Here is a 16,923-nt window from a genome sequence, read left to right on the forward strand (position 1 = left end):
AAGGTTTGCCTTATCTTTATTTCCTTCACAAATGCATCTAGAAGATCACCTTTGAAAGTGATTTCAATTTCATCAAACTAAACAACAAGCGTAACAGCAGTCATACAGCATTAACAATCATAACAGCAGTCATACAGCATTAACAAGTTTTTATGATAAATCCTCAACTTTGAAAGGGTAAACAATAACATGTGTGACTTGCCCATTGAACAAAGGGCATTTAAAAATGGCACCAATAAATGTTCATATACAATTTATATAAAATATAAATATCAACATGTCAACAAAGCTCTTATTATGAACAATGCATTTACAATTCCTTAATATTTTTTTTAACTTGAACAATTTAATGTTACATAAAAGATGTTTAAAATCTTTTAGCAGGATTAATTCGTAAGTGACAGTCATAAACACACTCATACAAAACATTTTAAAACAGTTCCCGACAGTAAAGTACAAGTCAGCAAGCAAAGGTTTTCAAACCCTGCTCACTGGAAATGAACTCACCATCTGGGATTTAGCACTATAACCTGGCTTGGGAGGGTCAATTAAGACCTGCACATAAATATACATGTATATAAAACATGGTTAAAATACACTATCATTCCCACACTCAGTCAAAACTGTTGTTGTAAAATTTGATGGACTTGACACTGCCAAAGTAAAGATCTTTTCTAGCAGTATTATCTTGAATCTCATCTTGGGGGAAAATAGCACTTCATAAAGACTTAACAAAAACAACATTATTAAAATGCATATACAATGGGGATGCACTTACTAAAGTCAAAACCGAGGGCTTGTCCATTAGGTGAAAAATGCAAACAGCAAACCAGTTTTATAGTTTAAATTAACCTAGCTGTGATAGTTTATAATTTATTATTATTATCAAAACAAATACTTTTAGAAGGATACATATTAGAATGTTTGTTCAATATAATGTGAATTAAGTAAAACACATTATTCTAAACTTCAAAGCAAAAAACACAAAATCTCTGATGAAAAAGCGACTGTAGCTGTACTGGAATCATTCTACAGCTTGGACTGGTCCACCTTCTGTTCAGTTCAGGCATGGTCGACTTTCGCCATATGCTTGATCAGATCTACAACTCGGTTGCTGTATCCGTACTCATTGTCATACCTGCAGAAAAGAGATAGACATTATTAACAAGAAACCAACAACAAAGCTTACCCAACAGACCCATGCAAAATGTCTTCAAACTATTTGGGCCATGCTCAATAAAAAGGAGGTTTATTGCATGTGCCTAAAGTATTGTCCCAGATTAGCAATTGCACTTGCTAATCAGGGACAACACTCTCTGTCTAAAATTGATTTTTGCTAAGAAGACACTTTCTTTAAACAGAAAATATCATTAAAGCGGAAAGTGTCAATCCTGATTAGCCTGTGTCGACCGCACTTTACGCACATGCATTAAACCCTTTTTTCACAGAGCATGGCCCATTTATATTTAATAAAGTCAGCATTTTACAGGTAACTGGATCCAGACAAATATCTAGAAATGCAAGATTGTGTCAAGATGTATTTGCAATGCTCCTTTTGTTGATGTGCTGAAATTTTTCTTCCTATAAATTTAGAAGTTTATATTTAACAAGGGAGGATGTCCCTTGTAAAAGAATAACTCACCAGGACACAAGTTTCACAAAGTTGCTGTTAAGGGCAATGCCGGCGTTTGCGTCGAAGATGCTGCTGTTGGAGTCGCCAATGAAGTCTGAGGATACGACATCCTCCTCTGTGTATGCCAAGATTCCCTTCATGGGACCCTCGGCGGCTGCCTTGACTGCACTCTTGATCTCATCATAGGTCGCCTGAAATATACACAGAGTTGTGGCACCTGTTGTTTTTTCCCCACATTTTTGAGTTTTTAAAACTTATTTTTGCAATTTTGAGACTTTTGCAACTAAATTTTATCATTTTTAGTAGTTTGCCACTCATATTTTCACAAAAAAGAGTTGCGACCCATTTTTGCACAATTTAAAAACAGTTTGTGACCTATCTTTTCAATTATGAAAAGTGAACAACTGGTATCATTCGCAATTTTGACAGCCACTTTGATCTTGACCTTGAATACACCCAGATTATGGTAGAATAAGGATTGTTGTCCAAGAATATACGAAAACAAAACTTACTATCCCCAGCAGAAGACAAACATAATAACAGCATACTTTACTATATCATCCATGCTCTGGGGAAATGGGTCTGTGTAACGATGTAACACTTCGTATAACAAGAGATGTGTTTGTCAGAAACACAATGCCCCCTATTGCGCCGCTTTGTAGCCATATATTTGACCTTTGACCTTGAAGGATGACCTTGAGCTTTCACCACTCAAAATGTGCAGCTCAATGAGAAGTAAGTAAGAGATTGAATGGAGAAATAAAAAAAAAAATATTTTTTTTTACCTTTGACCTTGAAGGATGACCTAGACCTTTCACCACTCAAAATGTTCAGCTCCAGGAGATACACATGCATGCCAAATATCAAGTTGCTATGTTCAATATTTAAAAAGGTTATGGCCACTGTTGAAGTTTTCGGACGGACAGAATATTTGACCTTGACCTTTCACCACTCAAAATGTTCAGCTCCAGGAGATACACATGCATGCCAAATATCAAGTTGCTATCTTCAATAGTGAAAAAGTTATGGCCAATGTTTAAGTTTTCGGACAGACGCCATATATTAGACATTTGACCTTGAAAGATGACCTTGACCTTCACCTTTCACCACTCAAAAGGTGCAGCTCCATGAGATGCACATGCATGCCAAATATCAAGTTGCTATGTTAAATATTGAAAAAGTTATGACCATTAAAGTTTTCGGACGGACGGACAGACTTACATACTGACTGACTGACAGTTCAACTGCTATATGCCACCCTACTGGGGCATAAAAAAAGTTGGAACATATTATACAATATTTGCCATTCGTTAAGAAAGCTCTGACAATGTAAACACTCGCTTGAATGCAGATATAGATGTGCCTCATATTATTGCAAGAACAGTAAATATACGGTGTAGCAAAAGATAAGACTGTGCAGTCTTCACGACACTTTTTGTTTTTGATGTTTCAAACGACTCCTAAACAAAACTCCAGTGTAGGCGGAAAAGTTGTCCCAGATTAGCCTATCCAAACCACACACGTGCTAATCTGGGACAACACTTCCCACATACAGTTAGGTCACTTTTCCCTGAACATGACTCATTCAGTAATCAACTTATGCAAGGAAAACTATTCCACTTAGACATTAGTTACTTACCCCCTTCTCCAGTCGAACGGTGAGATCCACAACAGACACATCCTGTACTGGGACACGGAAAGCCATGCCTGTCAGCTTGCTGAAACAGTAAAGCAAAATCATGTTAACTTACCTAGATCAGTTTTCATGAAACATTATAGGAAATCATGCTAATTTACTTAGATTATGTTGTGTTCTGTGAAAACTGGGCTAAATGCATGGGTGTAAAGTGTTGTCTGTGCAGTCTGCAGTCAGACACATGCATTAAGCCCAGTTTTCACAAAACAAGGCTTTTTTAAAGGTTCAACATTGACTGTTTTAAAAAGGGTACCTCGAACATTTATATGGATGTTATACCAACCAACACCTTCTGTAAATTGAATGGAAGTACCCAATAAGCTGTATAACATAGTTAGAAGTGAAGTTACCAACAGGGCATCAAACATTAAAAAACTGTCTTTTTATTCCATGAATAATACTTATTGTACTATTAGCTGAATAAAAAATGGCTCAATCCTTTGCTCTATTAGAGTTATTATAACTTATTGATCAACCAACTATATCAGTCAGTATGAAAACCCTTACTATATTTTGATGGTGACATCATGTTTGACAATATTACAAGTCAGAGAGATTTATCAAATGTCTAAGAATATATGCGCTTTAAATATTATATTTAATCAAGTAAACTTAAACAGCTGGAAATGAAGATGAAATAAAAGCCGACGTTTATTTATGCTTCATTTCGAAATTTAAAGCAGTTATTTGGTGTTTTTCCTTCTGCTAGCCCTTAGACTATTGATTTAGATCTGAGGCTCACCCATTGAGTTCTGGAATGACTTTCCCAACAGCCTTGGCAGCCCCCGTAGAGGAAGGGATGATGTTCTGAGCAGCTGTACGGCCCCCGCGCCAGTCCTTCATGCTGGGCCCGTCTACCACCTTCTGAGTGGCCGTGTAGGCATGCACTGTGGTCATCAGGCCCTCAACTATGCCAAACTTGTCGTTGATCACCTTGGCTAGCGGCGCCAGGCAGTTGGTGGTGCAAGAGGCATTGCTTGAACCAGCATAGAGAGTTATCAGTGCAGAAACATTTAATGCACAGAATTTGAAAGCAAAGGTTATTTGAACATCTTTCTTAAAAACCTTGACTAACTGGGCATAATGCATGTGCCTAAAGTGTCACCCCTGATTAGCAGCCCCCATAGGCAAATCAGGGAGGGCACTGTATGCTGATATTGATTTTAATCTTGAACTGCATAGGCTAATATGGAACAACACTTAATGCGCATGCATTGGGCAATTGTTGGTGCAAGAGCCATTGCAAAAAGAGCCCATGCAAATATGTTTACACTTAACCACTCAGATACGACTTTGCTGTCATTGTAGTCCCTTACAAAATTTTATTAAATTAAAGACCTGTCTAAACTGATGCAAGTGTTGGAGATTTCATTTCCAACCCCAAGATACGGATAAGCAGCAAACAGCATTAAACATCAACAGATTCAGTGTTACTCGCATGTTTTCCTGATTTAACGCTGGTTGAATATAGCCATTTTCACTTGGCTTCTGAGCAGGAAATGGTTAAAATACATAATTACATTTGGTGAAACTTTATTTACAAGTAGTGAGTATAGAAGTTATGAGCAATCTTTTTTACTTTGTCACCAATCAAATATGACTTTTATTACACAATTTTCCAAAATGTCAAATTTTCCTAAGGAAAGTCCTGTAGTTAATTAGATGTTAAATGTGTAAAACAGAGGTGAACATTCAGTAATATTTGACATCTCAAAAATGCCCCATAACAACAACTAATCTTAATGAATATGGAACTTAAGTGATTGTGTTATATTATACAACAACAGAACATAAGAGTTTCATACCAATTTTATAACAATATGTTTACCTTCCAGCATAGATAAAACCTTTAAAATAAAAATAAGCCTCACTCTTGAAAAACGGGACTTAATGCGCAGACTGCACTAATAAATCTTAGATGATGCTAAATGCAAATGCATTAAGTCCTGTTTTTGCAGAGGGAGATGAGTATTAAGGATAGTGTAAACATTCACATCTAGTCAATCTTACCTGACAACATTGTCTGTCTTTTTGTACTTTCCCTCATTGACTCCCACCACAAACATGGGGGCATCGGCTGAGGGGGCGGAGATGATCACCTTCTTGGCTCCACCCTTCAAGTGGGCCTGGAAAAGTCGGGATAATATTTAGGTGATAATTTATTTCATATTAAATCTATATCATTTACAGATTTTTTTACTTAGAAACTTTCACAAACACAGCTGCAATATCAAACAAATTTAAACCACCAATTATACAATTATTAAAAAAAAAAAATTGTATAATTGGCGGTTACAATTATTTTTTGGTGGTTTTTCAGCTGTATACACATAGAAAACTATATGAGCATTCCGCACAGGCTGATCAGAAATGGCATTTTTCGCTTTTATCATATTTTTTGTTTAATGAAAGTCTCTTCTTAGCTAAGTCCAGTTTAGGGGGAAAGTGTCCTCCCTGTTCAGCCTGTGCACTTTGTGTACATGTCCTCCCTTATCAGCCTGTGCATCTTGTGTACATGTCCTCCCTTATCAGCCTGTGCATCTTGTGTACATGTCCTCCCTTATCAGCCTGTGCATCTTGTGTACATGTCCTCCCTTATCAGCCTGTGCATCTTGTGTACATGTCCTCCCTTATCAGCCTGTGCATCTTGTGTACATGTCCTCCCTTATCAGCCTGTGCACTTTGTATACATGTAGAAAACCCTTTTACAGAGCGAGGCTTCAATTAACCTAGAAAACACCTCCCACTTTAGAACTTGTAGGTTTACTTACTTCGCATTTATCGATGGTGGTGAAGACACCTGTGGATTCCACAACGTATTCAGCTCCATCGGCTCCCCAGGGGATAGCAGTGGGGTCCTTCCTGGGGGAAGACATTACATTGAGCCAGATTTACTTGCAAATAATAGCACAGGCTAATCAGCCATGACACTTTCATGGATTTTTTTCCTTTAAAGGAAGTCTCTTACAAACAAAAAAACTGTCCAGACAAAAAGTGTCCCCACCTTATTGCAACTATCATAAAACATAGTCTAGGGATAATCCAATGAAAAGTGTAAGCAATAATTTTATTTCATTTGAAAACACAGCTTGGTAAGATGGTGAACAATTATTACAAGTGGAATTCCTGGTATGCATGAAATATAATTTCCAATACAATAAATTAAGTAAAATACAATCTTAAAAACAACCATAACAATGATGCCTCTTACTCCATGTGAACAGTGATGGACTGTCCATTAATGATAAGTTTGCCATCCTTGGTCTCGACGGTGCCCTTAAATCTGCCGTGGGTGGTGTCGTATCTAAACATGTACACCTGAAACAGAAAAGCTGACTAAAGTAAAGCCTAAGATCAGCATAGTAAAATAGAAACCCATTTCATGTACAGCAATATTTGTCAGATTATTTAACAAGAGCACAGCATTACGGGTGCCAACGCTCCGATGCAGATGCAGTTTTGAATAAATGAAAGCTTGTCAGAATTTTTTTGTTTTGTTTTAGGTCAAAGTGACCTTGACCTTTGACCCAAAAATGGGTGTGGCGTGTAGAGCTCATCAAGGTGCATCTACATATGAAGTTTCAAAGTTGTAGGTGGAAGCACTTAGATTTTAGAGCCAGTGTTAAGGTTTTATCATGGCGGACAGCAGACGCCAGACGACGAGCTGGCTATGACAATACCTTGAGTTTTATCTGAAAACAGCCGAGCTAAAAATTTAAAAAAGCTCCAGATAGCCCATGTTTGTCGGTCAATATACAACGTTTGTACTGTGCGTCTAGTGAATATCTAATGAACTACTTAAAAGTAAATGTAAACTACTTAAAAGTAATGTTTTGGCATAAATTTACCAGTAATTATAAAACCTAAACAAGTTGTTAATGAGCAAGGATACAATCAAAATACTTTTTTTGCAAATCCTAATACTGAAATATGTCCTCAAAGAAAAAACATCATTGATTGTTTTAAAAGAAACTAACCAAACAAAATGCATATAAATCATAAATTCAAATCACAATTTGATGCTTGATAAAGCACATTGAAGCATAAATTATTTCTTCAATATAACATGTTAAAACATACCATGTAATCCAGGGAAATGAAAGGGTCATTGATGGACACAACATTCACCTCCCCTTTCTCAAGCGCAGCTCTGGCTGTCAGACGACCAATACGCCCAAACCTGAATTGGAAAAATTCCAATAAGCCAAAAACTTAAATTGAACAATATTGGATAACGATGATCAAATATTAAAATAAAATTTATTCCAACTGATACCTGCTTTAAGGTTTTAATTATGTTGTATATTTAATTTAAAATGAACTTAATAACAATGATTCAATCTTTTTTGATGCATTATGTTTTATAGTGTTTATTTTAGACATATTCTAAAATGTAAATTAACAGATTGATGATAATACTTTTCTTATTTTACACACAAAAATTACCCATTGATTCCAATGTTGATTTTAGTCATGGTGACTTGTTTTGACTATCTGAAATATAAAAAATATAATTTTTAATGTATGTTTATCCGACCTGTTTCTGACGAGCAAAAGTTAATCTGATCATAAAAGCTGATGATGGTATTGGTAATGAATATTTAAGTTAAAATAAATATGCAGAAATCTGCTTTTTGGTTGCAGAAAGAAAACAAATTGATGTAAACCTTAATGTTGGTCCTACTTTGCAGATTTGCAACTTACTTGTGAATGACAAACTAGTGAAATAACAAGGAAGCACAAGTATCTTTGCCAAATTACTTCCACAATGTCATGACACACATAACCTTCACCTTTACTTCCACAAGGTCACCAGGATATCGGTGCATATTTACGTGATATATAGCAGATTTATAAGAGATTTGTGTACAAACTATCAAAATGTGAATAATTTGTTTGACGACACGGTACCAACTTTAACCCCTCTATGAAACAGCGACATTGTATTGAAATCTCAATCGTCATTTTAATGATATGAAATAAAAAAATGTCTGCAAAATGAATGGACATTTTCCGAGCCCGATCATTTATCTTATAAACGAATAACATCGTATGAACAAACTCTAATTTTATTTATAAATGTCTTGTTTTATGAAAAGTTCTGTTTTTATAAGCGGCATATACTTAAAACATGCAAATACTTAAAAAAATGTAAGAGCACAAACCTTTCCTTTTTCGCCGGCCAATTAACTAAGAACGAACGCATGCGCAGTAGCCAAAAGCGTTTTGGACAGGGGAGGTCACTCTTCGCGTCGCAAATTGATTCCTTCCCTTGCCGGAAGTATACATTTCCAGGACAACAAAACCAAACAGCAGGTGCCCGTCGTAGATGAAAGGTATGAAGACATTTGTTTGTGTATATTTTTATGTGTTAACCAAATATTGGTTAATTATTTATTTATTGAAGTGACTTAACCAGCCCTGTTGTATTTTTTTCTTTACAAAATTCTATATGATCTCTAAATATATGTACCTGTATGCTAATTGTAATTGAAAAGCAAAACTGTTTGCAAATATTGTATTAGCATTTTGATAAACACTTCCGCAGATTCATAATACAAAAAAGGAAGAGCAAGGAGTACAAAATGCCACGTCCGAGGTCAGCTGGGTCGGATAACATTGATGATGACACGGAGGGGTTGGCTGAACAGGAGCTGTTCAAGCTGCAGCGTCAGTACCGGATCATGGAAGGCGACCGGGCTGCATACACAGAGGAGTCCCAGAACATTATCCGTAAACAAAAGTGAGAAACATTTTATATGGGCCAGGCTCTGTGAAAATAGGGTTTAATGCATATGCTTAAAGTGTCATCTCACATTGGCCTGTGCAGTCATCAAAGGCTAATCAGAGACAACATTTTCCGTCTTAACAAAAAATATTGTAAAAGTGGAAAGTGTCGTTCCTGATAAGCACATACTCATCTGGGACTTTGCCCCAAAATATCAATTCAAGGATATTATTTTTACAGGCAACACAATAGGACCATCAATATATAACAGTCTGATCAATAGCAACTGTAAACGATGTCAATTCGCATGCATTAAACCCAATTTTCCTGGAGCGAGACTCATATTTAACAATCAGATGAATAGGGTCCGGATTGATCATGATATGCAAGAGTTGAGATTGCAGGCAACACAATTGGGTCATCAATATATATAGGATCCTATATAGGATAGGATCATGAGTTGTCATATCATACCATACTTTATTGAATGAGTTAATGAATTTTGTTATAAGCAAGTGTCAGATTGTTTTTATCACATGCCTTTAAATGAGCAAATTAAATAAACATTTACACAAACATAATGAAAAATTCCAAATGTTGTTTACATTTGGTGACCTCATTTGAAGTTGCAACGTCATTTCAGCAAAATAACAAAATGCGATGGGTCTATCGAACAAAAATAAGCCAATGAAAATGCTTAAAAAGTATATTACACATGTGTTAGATAAAAATATTCGTAATGGTTATATTACATGGGAAACAGGGTATGGCATGTGATTAATAGCATTTTGATGAATAATGACCATAAAAATGTCAATTCATGTGTAAGATAACAGGCAACACAATATGTCATATACATTATTGATTCAGAGGTGAGATCGGCCAATTGGAGTCTGAGAAGCAGGAATTGCTGAAGGAACTGCGTCTAGCGGAGAGTCGCAGTAACCAGGTGATGGATGAGGATCATACAGACACCCTCGTCACACTGGCTGATGCTAAAGGTACGGGCTTTCACCTTGAGTACCTATCACCCTCATCATGCCAAAATGTGTCTTATGCAAAATTCATCCAGCATACCCCCCGCACCAGTCTGGGTATTTGCACAGTATGGTTGGGAGCTTAAGTTAATTGTCTCTTATTCTTAATGAGACTACGTAACCTTTGGTGACTTTGTAGCAATGGTGAAGGGGCTTAATTTTCTGCATATGGTATAAGAACCATTTTGGCATGATGCACCTTAAATCTTTGTATGGCAGGGTTTTCTTTAAGGAGACATTATACTGACTTGCTATATAAGCTAGCTTTTATAGCCACTCAGTAGAGTCTGCTTTGCTATCGGGCTGTTGTTTTTTTTGCTTGGTGCCCAAGTATGGTTGCTTGTCTGTCTGATGTTCCAAAGATGTCCCACCTGATTTCCCACCTGATCAGTCTCACATGATAATATTAATTGTTCCCTTCTGCTGATGATTTGCCACAGTTTCCTTAAAAATGCAGATATTTTAACTTTTAGGTATGTGCGAAATTTTAATACTAGTAAGATAACATTAAGTGACATATAAAGTGTAGATAAACAAATAAAGCTCTGCCAATCTGTCTTATCCTGTGAAAAGGTTGAAATCATGTAGATTTTAATGTCATGCCTATAAAAATTGTTTATTTTTATTTTTATTCTAATTAAGATTAAACCATGCTACAGTATCATTATGTAGTAAGATCATTAGTCATTACAACATTATTCATTGTATATGCTAAGTTCTCATACGCAAAAATTGGAGCCACTCTCTTTTAAACAGGATTTTATGCATATGCATAAAATGTTGTCCCATATTAACCTTTGATGTCTACTCAGGCTTATCTGGGATGACAATTTCCACCTAGACTGTTTTTTTTTGTTTTAAAATAGTCAACGAGTTCCTTAAAAAGTAAAGTGTTTTCCCCAATAAGTATGTGCAGACTACACAGGCTAATCTGGAATGACAGTCTACAACATGTATTGAGCATTGTTTTATCAGAGCAAGGTTCAATATTTGCCAGAGCAAGGTCCAATATTTGCCAGAGCAAGGTTCAATAATTCCCAGAGCAAGGTTCAATAATTCCCAGAGCAAGGTCCAATAATTCCCAGAGCAAGGTCCAATATTTGCCAGAGCAAGGTCCAATATTTGCCAGAGCAAGGTCCAATTTTAGCCAGAGCAAGGTTCAATAATTCCCAGAGCAAGGTCCAATATTTGCCAGAGCAAGGTTCAATAATTCCCAGAGCAAGGTTCAATAATGCCCAGAGCAAGGTTCAATATTTGCCAGAGCAAGGTCCAATATTTGCCAGAGCAAGGTTCAATATTTGCCAGAGCAAGGTTCAATATTTGCCAGAGCAAGGTCCAATTTTAGCCAGAGCAAGGTTCAATAATTCCCAGAGCAAGGTTCAATATTTGCCAGAGCAAGGTTCAATAATTCCCAGAGCAAGGTCCAATATTTGCCAGAGCAAAATCCAATATTTGCCAGAGCAAGGTCCAATATTTGCCAGAGCAAGGTTCAATAATTCCCAGAGCAAGGTCCAATATTTGCCAGAGCAAGGTTCAATAATTTCCAGAGCAAGGTTCAATAATTCCCAGAGCAAGGTCCAATATTTGCCAGAGCAAGGTCCAATATTTGCCAGAGCAAGGTCCAATATTTGCCAGAGCAAGGTTCAATAATGCCCAGAGCAAGGTTCAATAATTCCCAGAGCAAGTTTATATTTGCCAGAGCAAAATCCAATATTTGCCAGAGCAAGGTCCAATATTTGCCAGAGCAAGGTTCAATAATTCCCAGAGCAAGGTTCAATAATTCCCGGAGCAAGGTCCAATATTTGCCAGAGCAAGGTTCAATATTTGCCAGAGCAAGGTCCAATATTTGCCAGAGCAAGGTTCAATAATTCCCAGAGCAAGGTCCAATATTTGCCAGAGCAAGGTCCAATATTTGCCAGAGCAATGTCCAATATTTGCTAGAGCAAGGCTCAATAATTCCCAGAGCAAGGTCCAATATTTGCCAGAGCAAGGTTCAATATTTGCCAGAGCAAGGTCCAATAATTGCCAGAGCAAGGTCCAATATTTGCCAGAGCAAGGTCCAATATTTGCCAGAGCAAGGTCCAATATTTGCCAGAGCAAGGTTCAATAATTCCCAGAGCAAGGTCCAATATTTGCCAGAGCAAGGTCCAATATTTGCCAGAGCAAGGTTCAATATTTGCCAGAGCAAGGTCCAATATTTGCCAGAGCAAGGTCCAATATTTGCCAGAGCAAGGTTCAATATTTGCCAGAGCAAGGTTCAATAATTCCCAGAGCAAGGTTCAATATTTGCCAGAGCAAGGTTCAATAATTCCCAGAGCAAGGTCCAATATTTGCCAGAGCAAGGTCCAATATTTGCCAGAGCAAGGTTCAATATTTGCCAGAGCAAGGTTCAATATTTGCCAGAGCAAGGTTCAATAATTCCCAGAGCAAGGTTCAATATTTGCCAGAGCAAGGTTCAATATTTGCCAGAGCAAGGTCCAATAATTCCCAGAGCAAGGTCCAATATTTGCCAGAGCAAGGTTCAATATTTGCCAGAGCAAGGTTCAATATTTGCCAGAGCAAGGTTCAATATTTGCCAGAGCAAGGTCCAATATTTGCCAGAGCAAGGTTCAATATTTGCCAGAGCAAGGTTCAATATTTGCCAGAGCAAGGTCCAATATTTGCCAGAGCAAGGTTCAATATTTGCCAGAGCAAGGTCCAATATTTGCCAGAGCAAGATGAATTTGTTTTCTTTGCAGAGGATTATGATAAAGAGATCGAAGATGAGAAGAAGAAAGCCACAGAGCTTGATGCAAAGATTCGTGAGTGGGAACGTAAGATGAAGCAGCAGCATCGTAACATGGGTGGAGTGCACATGAGCTCTCAGCACACCGTACAGACTCAGAAGACACTGCGTACACTGGAGAACAGGCTCGATCAGGTGAGTGGGGCAAGTTGAACCTATTTACATTGGCACTATATGGTATCAAAAGCCAAGGTTGTTTTAACATTCCATTTACTACTACGCTTATCTGTATCCTTAGAATATGATTTTATTATAAACAGACTATAACAACACGGTCTAAAATCTGAAATTTTACAATTTAAATTTCAGTTCCACTTAGAGTTGCAAGTGTACACACAACATAATGTTCAGTTAAGAATGTAATTATTATAATAGGAAATTCACTGATAAAATGTTAATTGCTGAAAATGTTATGTTTTGAAACACACTGGACAAATCAATATTCTTTAATTGTAGCTTCGTGATGTATCAAGAGTAATCATGTACTACATTTCTTGTTCAATCTTAAAATAATAAAACCATCTTTTGCTGACAGTCTAAGCGTAAGTTCAACACGATCCTGACGGATAATGCGCGCATGAGAGACGAAATCGAAAGCCTGCGCGTTGAGAGGACGCGCTTTGATCAACTCTACAAGAAACTGGACAAGGAGCTCACGTCTCTACGCAGACAGAAGGGTCAGTTGATAGAGGAGTCCACACAGGCTTATGACTCCAGGTGAGTTGTAGTGAAATTTAGAATGTGTAAATTTTTGTACCTCAATCTGGGCTTAAAACTTGTGCATTGTGCCCCGGCTAATCAGGCAAGACACTTTCCATCCTAAAATGGACATTTGTTTAGAAGGAACTTCCTTTAGACACACATTTCCATGAAAGCAGAAATTGTCGTCCCTTATTAGCCAGTGCAAGCAAAGGCCTATAACAGACAATACGGAAGGGTGGCATATAGCAGTTGAACTGTCCGTCGGTCAGTATGTGTGTATGTCAGTATGTGTGTATGTCAGTATATGTGTGTCAGTCTGTCCGTCCGTCCGAAAAAACTTAACCGTTGGCCATAACTTTTGCATTATTGAAGATAGCAACTTGATATTTGGCATGCACGTGCATCTTACGGATCTGCACATTTTGAGTGGTGAAAGGTGAAGGTCATCCTTCAAGGTCAGATGTCTAATATATGGCGTCTGTCGGTCTGTCCAAAAACTTTAACATTGGCCATAAATTTTTCACTATTGAAGATATCAACTTGATATTTGGCATGCATGTGTATCTCATGGAGCTGAACATTTTGAGTGGTGAAAGGTGAAGGTCAAGGTCATTCTTCAAGGTCAAATGTCAAATATATGGCGTCTGTCCATCCGAAAACTTTAACATTGGCCATAAATTTTTAAATATTGAAGATAGCAACTTGATATTTGGCATGCATGTGCATCTCACGGAGCTGCACATTTTGAGTGGTGAAAGGTGAAGGTCAAGGTCATCCTTCAAGGTCAAATGTCTAATATATGGCGTCTGTCCGTCCGTCCAAAAACTTTAACATTGGCCATAACTTTTTCACTATTGAAGATAGCAACTTGATATTTGGCATGCATGTGTATCTCATGGAGCTGAACACTTTTTTAGTGGTAAAAGGTGAAGGTCAAGGTTATCCTTCAAGGTCAAATGTCAAATAAATGGCGTCTGTCTGTCCAAAAACTTAAACATTGGCCATAACTTTTTCAATATTGAAGATAAGAACTTGATATTTAGCATGCATGTGTATCTCAAGAAGCTGCACATTTTGAGTGGTGGAAGTTCAAGGTCAAGGTCATCCTTCAAGGTCAAAGGTAAAAAATAAATAAATCAAAGCGGCGTTCTCATGAAGCTGCACATTTTGAGTGGTGGAAGTAAAAGTTCAAGGTCATCCTTCAAGGTCAAAGGTAAAAAAAAAATCAAAGCGTCGCAATAGGGGGCATTGTGTTTCTGACGAACACATCTTTTGTTGCTTATGTTTTTTTAAGGGAGGTCTCTTCTGACTGTAAATTCAGTGCAGGGAAATGTTTTGTCTCTGATTCAGTGCAGGGAAATGTTTTGTCTCTGATTCAGTGCAGGGAAATGTTTTGTCTCTGATTCAGTGCAGGGAAATGTTTTGTCTCTGATTCAGTGCAGGGAAATGTTTTGTCTCTGATTCAGTGCAGGGAAATGTTTTGTCTCTGATTCAGTGCAGGGAAATGTTTTGTCTCTGATTCAGTGCAGGGAAATGTTTTGTCTCTGATTCAGTGCAGGGAAATGTTTTGTCTCTGATTCAGTGCAGGGAAATGTTTTGTCTCTGATTCAGTGCAGGGAAATGTTTTGTCTCTGATTCAGTGCAGGGAAATGTTTTGTCTCTGATTCAGTGCAGGGAAATGTTTTGTCTCTGATTCAGTGCAGGGAAATGTTTTGTCTCTGATTCAGTGCAGGGAAATGTTTTGTCTCTGATTCAGTGCAGGGAAATGTTTTGTCTCTGATTCAGTGCAGGGAAATGTTTTGTCTCTGATTCAGTGCAGGGAAATGTTTTGTCTCTGATTCAGTGCAGGGAAATGTTTTGTCTCTGATTCAGTGCAGGGAAATGTTTTGTCTCTGATTCAGTGCAGGGAAATGTTTTGTCTCTGATTCAGTGCAGGGAAATGTTTTGTCTCTGACAGCACATGCTTATCTAGTACAATACTGTACACACATGCATTAAAGAAGCATTAATACTCAAAATCAGCAAATATTTCGTAAATTTTCATAAAACAAATGTAACCCATAAAAAATCAGTGTTCCTTATAGCAATAGTCAAAATTTCAACGAAAGATGTGGTATGGTAACATAGATGTAACAAGATACAAAATGCTTGTTTTCATTTTTTTGTGGCACAATATATTCCATTTTAATTTCTGCAACGATATCCATTCATACACGAACACTAACTTGGTACATGAACATATATTCACGAAAACCAAAAAAGAACATTTTGTATCTTGGTAAATCTATCTATGTAATGTTTGTTTGATTGATCCGGCCTGGATAATTTCCCTACAAATGTTTGGCAGAGATGATGCACAGCAGAAGATGATAATCTTGAATGAAAAAGCAGACAAGGATTTGCAGCAGCACTACACACATTAATCTGAGAACATGAATAACATGAGCCTTGTTCTGTAAATAATGGGCTTATTGCATGTGCATACAGTTTTGTCCCAGATTAGGCCTGTGCAGTCAGCCCCTGCTAATCAGGGGCAATACTTTATGCCTTTCCAGGATTTTCATTTAAAAGAGATGTCCATCAAACTAAAGATTCCATTAAAGTGTTGTCCCTGAGAAGCCTCTGCAGACTGCACAGGCTTATCTGGAACAGCACTTAACGCACATACCTACTTTTAGAGATGACGCTCAGCAGAAGATGATCATCCTGAAGGAGAAGGCAGACAAGGACTTGCAGCAGCACAACACAGAGATGAAGGAGCTGCTACGTATCATCGACCACGACCGCAACCTGAGGGGATTCATGGGAATTAAGGGGCAGGAGAGGCAGGAGGACCCGCAGCTGGTCATCTGGAGGCAGAGGAAGGGTAGGCAGGGGTTTGGAGAATTATTTTTACTTATTTAATATCGGTCGTGCTCTGTAAAATGCATGTGCGTAAAGTGTGTCACCTGTGCAGTCCACGTAACCTGTGCAGTCCACGTAACCTGTGCAGTCCACGTAACCTGTGCAGTCCACGTAACCTGTGCAGTCCACGTAACCTGTGCAGTCCACGTAACCTGTGCTGTCCACGTAACCTGTGCAGTCCACACTGCAGGGACTGCACTTTTTGCATGTATGATATTTTCTGTTTAAAGAAAGTATATTCCTAGCAAAAAGTTTAGACAGAAAGTGTTGTCCCTGATTAACCTATGCTGTCTGTGACAACACTTTAAGCACATGCGTTAAACCTCCTTTTCACAGCTAGGTCATGGCCTGTTTTGTTTTGTTATCTGGAGGCAAAGGAAGGGTAGGGCGCTGAGTTGTGTAAATCCAGTGTAGGCAGAAAGTGTTATCCCTGATAAG

General features: G+C 37.8%; 2 protein-coding genes across 4 annotated transcripts in view; one reads left to right on the forward strand and one right to left on the reverse strand.

Moving 5' to 3' along the window:
- Positions 1-8,591, reverse strand: LOC127832413 (uncharacterized). 3 transcript variants are annotated; one of them, XM_052357874.1, is made up of 10 exons: positions 8,495-8,591; positions 7,776-7,823; positions 7,410-7,509; positions 6,541-6,647; positions 6,101-6,191; positions 5,340-5,455; positions 4,072-4,305; positions 3,273-3,351; positions 1,643-1,824; positions 1-1,138 (listed from the first exon to the last, which is right to left on the reverse strand). In XM_052357874.1, exons 2-10 carry the CDS (start codon positions 7,802-7,804, stop codon positions 1,063-1,065), a joined length of 1,014 nt encoding a protein of 337 aa, XP_052213834.1. In that variant the 5' UTR covers positions 7,805-7,823; positions 8,495-8,591; the 3' UTR covers positions 1-1,062. The 3 variants fall into 3 exon arrangements, with proteins under 3 accessions (XP_052213834.1, XP_052213836.1, XP_052213835.1); XM_052357876.1 differs by lacking the exon at positions 8,495-8,591 and adding an exon at positions 8,034-8,102; XM_052357875.1 differs by lacking the exon at positions 8,495-8,591 and adding an exon at positions 7,997-8,081.
- LOC127832409 (coiled-coil domain-containing protein 63-like) overlaps positions 8,528-16,923 on the forward strand; it is a 22,666-nt gene continuing 14,270 nt past the window's right edge. The window contains exons 1-6 of the mRNA XM_052357870.1: positions 8,528-8,665; positions 8,878-9,072; positions 9,928-10,058; positions 12,833-13,014; positions 13,415-13,596; positions 16,260-16,447. Coding sequence (XP_052213830.1) covers positions 8,915-9,072; positions 9,928-10,058; positions 12,833-13,014; positions 13,415-13,596; positions 16,260-16,447 — 841 coding nt within the window. The 5' untranslated portion in view covers positions 8,528-8,665; positions 8,878-8,914. The remainder of the gene's footprint in view (positions 8,666-8,877; positions 9,073-9,927; positions 10,059-12,832; positions 13,015-13,414; positions 13,597-16,259; positions 16,448-16,923) is intronic.

Source organism: Dreissena polymorpha, chromosome 5, assembly GCF_020536995.1.
Source record: "Dreissena polymorpha isolate Duluth1 chromosome 5, UMN_Dpol_1.0, whole genome shotgun sequence".
NCBI lineage: Eukaryota > Metazoa > Mollusca > Bivalvia > Myida > Dreissenidae > Dreissena > Dreissena polymorpha.